The following is an 8,466-nucleotide window of genomic DNA, read 5'->3' as shown; positions in this document are numbered from 1 at the left end:
CGATAGATGGCTTTCCAGCCTTTACCCTTGCAATGGCAAGGCATCCTTAACACAAGACCAGTATTGCAATAGCAACTGTACTGTTCAATTTATGCAGTAATAAAAATCCTCTTTGGCCTTGTCCCTGTAGGGTTCATCATTTAAAGTCTAGAAACTTAGAACCCATAACAAGAAAGGCAGGGCAGCCTAAGCCCATTCAAGTTCTACATTAAGTACAAGGAATTAAAAAACCAAAAGAAATGTCAAAATAAATACCATAGCACATATTCAAGCCAGCCTCAGAAAAAGCACTTCCAGAAGCTATTTCCAGTAGACGAGAACTGACCTTCCCCTTATAAAATGCCACAGGGTATAAATAGAGCAGCCTCTTCAAATATGCAGCTCCAAACTCCCGTGCAATTTGTCATGAATATTTCTCCGTCTGCTTCAAGCACACTCAAACAACAGGGCACTCTTCTCGCTACACTCAGAGCACTAATTACCTTGAACTGGAGTCAAAATACCTCACTATTTCTGAAAAAATCACAGATCAAAACCAAAGCAGAACCAGACCAAGAATGCAGCCTTCCTGTCTCCCTTTTGACCAAACATTTATTCTGTAAAGATATTTGTCATTTCTCTCTGCGGCATCACAATATTTTCCTAAGTTTTGGAGACACTGATTATCATGAACTGCAAATATGGAACACCCAAACAGCTAGCTCACACAAATACATTATAATCCCTGATAGATGGAAGATAGGGAGCCATTACAAATGTACACAAACATGTAACTTTATGCAATTTGAAAGCAAATTCTAGCTTTTCAGCAGGCAATGAATAGACAATGAGTTATTGTGCATCTTTCTCTCTGCAATTATCATCCCTTTGGAATGCATCTCTTGCCAGCTCTGCATCCGTTGTGTGCAAGACGACTCTACTGGCACAATGTAACATCTCTTAGAAAATAACATGCATGAAAAACTCGGCTATTGGGGTATATATAGCGTACTCTATCTAATTTCAAGCTTATACTTCACAAGTCATCAGGCCTCATTCTCCCTTGCATGTCTTCTGAACACCTTTGGTTCACAGGCAAATTTAAAAGATGATGATGGCGTGCAGTCTTTCCTACTCTGTTGAAACTAGGGGAATTGTCCTCTCTGGTTTGGAAGTTCTCGTCTTTCTGCTCTTTGGCTGACGCAATGAGAGCTTATCCACACACTTCATTTTAACTACTTGTTTGTGCTCAGACAGATCAGTGGCTACAATATATTAGCGTTGTACACAGAAAGACCCTGAAGTCATGACAGCCAAAACATCCCTACACATTCATTCTTACCAATTTGACAACTTACGGAAAAACAGGCCAAAGTTATGCAGTATGGCCCTAGAGCATACATATGACTCAGGGAGGCAGAATATACTCTGGAACTGGACACGATGTTGGTGTTTTGTGTACTGTATATTAAAAATGAAATGACCTCAAAGAAAGAAAAAAAATAAAGCCAAGAAAGACGAGACAGCTTTGCAACAGACAAGATGGCCATGCCGGCATCCCATATTATCCCAGATGAAAATAACTCTTTTCCCACTAACAACAATCAACAGACACATTTCGCTTTGCAGGCAAAACCTGGCTGCTGTAGTGTAGCTTGGTTTTATTTATGTCCACAAATATTTCAAAAAAATTACAAAATACTCAAATGGAGAGAACACAGAAGTCACGATTTCTGGGTTTCTACTCTGTTTACACTGTGTTATCCCATGGCAAACTACTCATATATACATTAAGCTTCAAGATATATATAAATGTAGCAGTCAGAATGTACACTCTGCTTTAACGGTGCAGTGAAACAAGCTCAACCATGACGACATAGAACAAGAGAGACGTTTCAAAAACACTAAAGCAAAATTAAAAAATAAACCTTCAAAACAGAGGAAAAATAAGAGAGATTTCTTAAAGAAAATCAAAAGGTCTGGGTTGCTTTAACAGGGCATCGAACACCAAGATGGCTTCAAAAACCACTGTGTGTAAAGTTGTAGTTAATCACTGGTCTAAAATGGAAGAATTTCAGTGCTTATTTGCTGAATGATGTGAACAAAAAAACTCCCACAAATTATCAGAATGCTTGGGGGGGAGGAGGGGTTAAAAGAAAAAGAAAAAAAAGAGAGATCAATTAATAGCTTTTGAACAGACTGCAAACTTCAGCTGGAAAAAAAAAACTACAGACAGAGAGAGGACCATGGGAGGCAATTAGCTTTTTTTTTTTCCTTAAGAAGAACTACAGCTAAAAATAACAGCAAAACAGAAGGATCAGAAGAAATGGCTGAAGTGGCTGAACTCCCCCAAACTCCCAAATTCCACATGGTAAAAACAAGGAGGGGAGGTGTAACTGAAATGTGCCTAATTAGACCTTTGAAGTAACTGAGGCACTCTCTCTGCTGAGCCGACCGATCTTACTAGCTATTCCAGTGTTAGCAACAGTAAAAAACGTTACTCGGAAGAAAACCATTTCACCTGAACACTGCAGACAGCGACTGAAGGCATTGACTGAAGACTTTACCATCCTTGATTCTAGACTGACCTCATGGTTTCCAAATCTCAGAAACACTAGCTGTTCCTCCTAATACCTTCACAGAGAGTTCAAATATAGCAGATGGAACTGATTAAATGCTACTGCAGTTCTTTAGCACTGAGAAATCTGGAATGGAGGACAGAAAAAAAAGGAAGATCAACATCAGCTGAAATAGTCCTCCTCTCTCTCCTATACACTCTTGCCTTAAGTGGACCTAGAATACCCCAATGCGTATTTTTAATTGGTAAATTGATGTTACTAACTCTCCAACAGTAATCTTTGGGTACTAACACTGACACTGTTTTGAGACCTGAGGTGGATAAAGCACTGTGAATGCCATGCCTTCCATCAGAATGTATGATTAACTACAAGTTTATCAAACATGGCTCAGTACAGTCCTATGACACAACCATCACACTGAACAGTTTACAACAGCAGAGAGAGAGCACTCGTGAGTTGAGAGAGAGAATGGGGGGAAGTTATGCACCAGCAGAAAAAATGGCCAGCAGATTCAGATGTCCATTGGTTGCATCACCCTCTGCTCTGGCAAAGAAAACCCATGGCAAAACAGTGGAAAAAAAAATTCTGCCTAGACAGTAAGCAGAGCTGTCTCCAAAATAACGCTCACTGGCCTTCTGTGTAATCCTCTCCTTTCACCATCCACATGGGAACTAGCCAACAGGAGTTATTCTGCATGGACCTGTTGTGTCGGGAGTCAGTAAATGTTACTGTCCATATATCCGGTTAATACCAAAGCAGTAAGTTCCTGAGATACAGAACACTGGTGGCAATTAAAAAGTTTTTGCTTACAAAAACAAAACTAAAACAGTCAAAGAGAAATACAGACTGGTCTTTGCAAAACAACTTTAAGAACACTGAGTTGCCTATCCACTTTTCTTAAGAACATATCAAACATAAGAGGCCAGAAAGAGCATGTCCTCCAAAAATATGCACATGCATATAAAATTCTGGCTGTACTAGTTTGAGCCACGGAACATTTTTAAAAAGAGATTTTAGAACAGATTATTTCTTTGAACCTTTGCCTAAAGTCTAAAACCAATGTAGTTAGATTAAGTTTCAAAAAGCAATAGGAAAGAAGTGTATTATGGCCACACTGAAAATTAACCCTTGAAGTAGGCATCAAAAGGGTAAGCTAGTTCCAAGGGACACCTGTACTGCTGAGAAACCCAACTCAACAGAAATCATCTGCAGAACAGAGAGATGTAACACTAACAAAAAACCCCAACAAACCCAAACAAACCAAAAAACCAAGAACAGAAACAGTCATTTGCAACATTATCCCTGCAACTCCCTTTAATGCTTATTGTTGATATCAAACCAAATTTCAAGCTTTTACCCATTTGAAATTATTGATACCCATCATTCCCTTTAATTAAAGGGATAATTATATATATATATTTTATTAAAAAATCAACTCTGTATTCTGTCAATACCAGGTAGGAATTCACAATTTGTGATGTTACTGAAAATCAAGATAAACGTTTCTGGAGTTTTGTTTTGTTTTGTTTCTCCCCTCTACCCAAAAAAGTTATTTACAGACTTAAAAAGCCATGCTGCAGAACTGAGCTCTCTTTAAAATTATGAAGATTTCCTACAATGTATTAAAATAAAAGTAGATTTTTATTATTATAGCACTTGGATTCAGAGCTTGTTATGTCACCTACTTGCAATCCTTGTTTTTTTTAAAATAGCTATAGATGCATTGAGTGTCTCTTCACGCACAGTGACTTGTGTTGTGAACCTGATTCTAGCACCTACTCAAAACAAACTAGTAAGAAAAAAAAAAAAAAAAACCAAGATTGCAGGAAGTTCTCTGAATATTCCACACAGTCCTGTATTTTCAATAGGCTTTTGAATACGTTGTCATGCAGGGAGACCCACACCAGTCTTGAGAAATCTTCTCTACAAATGAACACTATGCTGATAAGTCTCTACTTGTTGGTGGTTGTTTCTGTTTTAAATATATAAAGAAATCTTTATAAGATATTCTTTTCCTTTTGTAGCTCTTATTGTATGTAAAAATGTTCCACTCCTTCCCAAGGACTGGGGTTTCCATAGCCAGCATTACAAATAAATAATTTATTACAACTGTTTGTCGCCTTCTTTCTTCAGTCGACTGAAAGAGAAAGAAAACTCATTTTAACAAAACGAAGGAGGTGTCACGACACTTCAGAGATAGCCTGTCTTCCTGCTAACCTCACCCGCGTGCCCTGAAGGGAACAGGGGTTGCAACAGGACTTGTGAGCTTTCAGCAGAAAAATGAGAGCCGTTGTAACAGCAGTGATAACACTGGCTGGTGTGGGAGGAAGTGATGACCTTCTGCTACTGAAGCGCTCCTTACACGTGAGCAAGATCACCAGCGCCGGCTCATCACGCTTTAGCTTTATCTGCAGCTGCAGATACGACAGTCAGCTTCAGGCAGACCGGCTGCCCCCACGGCACAAGGCCAGCAGGCAATTTTGGATAGCAGAAGCAAGGACCGAAACATCAGAGTAAAGCACAGTGCAAGGCAGGTGTTTAATATGCTGCTTCCTATAGATCCTTGCTACCCACAGCCATGCGGAATGACTCTTGCTAGGGGCTGGTGGCTCTTTCTTCTTAGCTGACATGTTGTCAGTGGTCATTGCCAAAAAGGAAGTAAGATGGTGTGACATACGGTAGGCCAAGAAGAGAACCACTCTACTATCAACGGCATATAGCATTCTGCAGAGAAAGAACTCAAATGATTCATCTAGGCATTCTCTGCTGGTAATGCAGGATCCATATTATTCACACATTTCAATTTCCTATTGCCCTTAGTCATTTCTTGAGATTTATTGAATTCCTCCCCTCTTCTCATTCATAGAGCTTTTACCCACCCTCCTCCACTGCTTTCAGGGAAGACAGAGAGATGTGGAAGCAGCAATCATAGTTAAGTATTACACTAAAAACCCCAATCAGAGGTAATTCTGCAATGTAAGACTCAACTAGTCTACATCTTGTGCCAATAATTCGGACCTAGCTTCCATAGCTTCCAATTTGCCCTATCACCTATGCCCAAATCAGGTCTTAGTACAGCTTCACCACCTTCCATAACTGCATCAGGACAGTAACTCAGCACACAGCAGGAAAGGCAGTAATTCAGAAGAAAAAAGATGGAATGTGGAGAAAGATGAACGAAGCTGCAGCACCCCTGAGTCTCCAAAAGCCTTCATTGCACCTCTCACCTGTAATAATCTTCCTGACTTGGTAGATGACCACCATGCATGTGAGGATGCCCATGCAACCACTGCTGCTCCATTGCCAGTCTTTGCAGCTCTGCTGACTGGGCATGCATGGCCTGCAGCTGGTGGGCTGCTGACATAGGAGGTGGAATGGCACCAGGCAGGTCTCGTGGATAAGGAGTACCTAAGAAAGAGTTGCCCATTTTTAGACACTTGTTTGCTATGAGGTCTGCAGAGAGCTGTCCCATGAAACTTTTTTTTTAAACAAACCAACCAACCTTTGGCTGTAACCTAAGTTACAGCTCAACTCCACCAACTCCCCTCCCAAGAAATGCTAAGACCCAGAAGAAAAGATGACATTTCAGATCAAGAGCCAACCGTCGTAAAGGACCATCAAATGCTCTCACCAAAGACTGGATGTCGGAGCATTTCATGCTCATGAGGTGGCTGCCCTAGCAATGGGTTGGGGATGGTCCCAGGTGGGTAGGGAAAACGTGCCAAATGGGGTCCAGCTGCTAAAGGATCCACCAGCGGGTGAACAGGTCCTGCTGAACCTTTAAAAGAAGGAAAGAAAGAAAGCAATCAACTGCTTTGGGAAGCATCGCTCACTGTTGCGAGATCAAAAGCCCTGTTAGACTTGAGCTGGATCATCATTTGACCTAACTGGCATGTAATTACCAGGAGCTTAGCTCCATCCAATTTGAAACCCACTTTTCTATCCTCAAGTGACATCTGCTTACCAAACAGTCTTAATTGTTAAAGCAAGAACCCATGGCTTTCAATTTTTACAAGAAAAAGAAATCCACCAAGCGGTAGGGAAAAAAAACTTTTTTTTTTTTTTTTAAATCAACTAACTAAACCACCTAAGCTTTCATTTTCAGATGTTCCTTCCACACTCCCCCCATACACATTGCAGCAGTGCTTGCTAATCAGACCTGCTCAGCCTAACACAGACAAATTGAGATGTTGCTGTGAAGCCTGTTCAATAACTGGAGACTTAAAAAAAGAAATCCTGCTGCACAGCTCTGCTCTTACCTTTACTTAGCCTTGCAATATCTCTCCCCTGTACAGATTTTTTTTTTTAATTGCTCATCATAATTACATTTTTTACCATGTGTTCAGAGTGCAAACACCTTGTCAAACACCTTAAGCGGACTCTGAAAAAAAGCAATCTGCTCTTCAGTCTTTACCTCCCAACCACTTGTTCCCACCTCTACCTACCCCTGCTTGTTGGCATGCCTGTGCAATGGACTGGCCTGGGGAACAGGCCACTATTATCCCAACAAACAGAAAAGACACAAGGAGATAAAAACCCAGCCAAAACCATAAGCAGTTGGGCAAATCCACATCAGCTTTATTTCCAACTCTGTAGTGCTGCTATATGTGAGGCCACCTCTTAATTCATGGATCTCTGGGCCAAATTTTACTACTCTCTGCTCTCCTAGGAATCTCCTGTTCTTGGCTTTTACAAGTTACCTCAAACATGCTACCAACTGAATTGTTTTAGTTGATTTTTCTGGAGATTCCTTGGAAAGAAGCAATCCCATTTCTGTCTATCAGTGCAAGTGACTTGAATTACAGATCTGCTGCCACAAATAACCTGAGGAGGGAATATGCTCAACTCTGGTAACTACACTGAGAAAAAACCATCAGAGAGAACTGTGGAATGCTTTATTGCAGCATTTTGACAGGGAAACAACATGTTTTTCTTTAACTATCAATCCCTGACACCTGGCCTCTCTTTCTGAAGAGAACTCTGATCTCTTCACAACAAAGATGGTCAAGATTTAGAAAAACTGTCCCCCAAACTCTCTCCTATTTCCCCTTTACACACATAGAACTGAAGGATCACTAGTGACATTTAGTACCGAAGCACTTAAGCATCCTTCTGACTTTACCAATACTACCTGATAGGCCAAAAGCTGGCAAAACCCTTTGTTTGCAAAAGATGACATTGCCACCATCCTTGTGCGGAGAGGGACACCTGTAGACAACCTCTCTGATGTCACTTTACCAATATGATGAAAAAAGACACCAGCGAAACCTGAAGAATACTCATCAGCTCACCTGAAATCTCAACATGTTAAGCTGTTAGCAGATGGCAGAGGAACCACAAATCAAAGGAATAACACAGCTACCACAATTCTCCCTCAGCCGTTACCTGGTCCAGAGCACAAACGTGCAGTCGTTTTACACACTGTTCATCCCCACTCCAAGGACACAGACCGGTTATGCACTTTAGGGCCTTACCCACCTATAGACCCGCTCTGGAGCAAGAACTACTTGGAGACACTCGAGAGCCCCTAACTGCATTTTAACCTGGCATCTACGATTAAAGCCAAATTACTTTTCAAACACAGGTAAGAGAGACTTGACACTGAGTTGACTTGGCTTTATCTGCACCAGTCTCTCGCTAGACTGAGAGGGAGAACGTACTAGCCATATTTTTGTCCAGAACAAGTAACTGGGGAGTATCTACACCTACCTGCACAGAGGTGGTAAGCAACTTACCTGGCAACAGAATCCTTCTATAGACATGATCTATGACAAACTACTTCTGCTATCAACGGGGTATGCAAACCTGCCTCAAATTGAACCAGTTTGTAATTTGTGCAGTCTCAACCAAAGTCCACAGCTGACAGCTTTAAGAATGCTGACACCGAGCACTATCATCTCCTACCTGT

General features: G+C 41.0%; 1 protein-coding gene across 9 annotated transcripts in view; it reads right to left on the bottom strand.

The window, feature by feature from the left end:
* Positions 1–1,607: 1,607 nt before the first annotated feature.
* RERE (arginine-glutamic acid dipeptide repeats) overlaps positions 1,608–8,466 on the bottom strand; it is a 259,220-nt gene continuing 252,361 nt past the window's right edge. For all 9 annotated transcript variants that reach the window (XM_075520190.1, XM_075520186.1, XM_075520189.1 and 6 more), the window contains 3 exons: positions 6,190–6,336; positions 5,786–5,966; positions 1,608–4,695 (listed from right to left, as the gene is read on the bottom strand). In XM_075520190.1, the coding sequence (XP_075376305.1) occupies positions 4,662–4,695; positions 5,786–5,966; positions 6,190–6,336 (362 nt within the window). In that variant the 3' untranslated portion in view covers positions 1,608–4,661. The remainder of the gene's footprint in view (positions 4,696–5,785; positions 5,967–6,189; positions 6,337–8,466) is intronic.

Source organism: Mycteria americana, chromosome 18 (genome assembly GCF_035582795.1).
Source record: "Mycteria americana isolate JAX WOST 10 ecotype Jacksonville Zoo and Gardens chromosome 18, USCA_MyAme_1.0, whole genome shotgun sequence".
Taxonomy (NCBI): domain Eukaryota; kingdom Metazoa; phylum Chordata; class Aves; order Ciconiiformes; family Ciconiidae; genus Mycteria; species Mycteria americana.
This window is presented reverse-complemented; position numbering and strand designations above follow the sequence as displayed.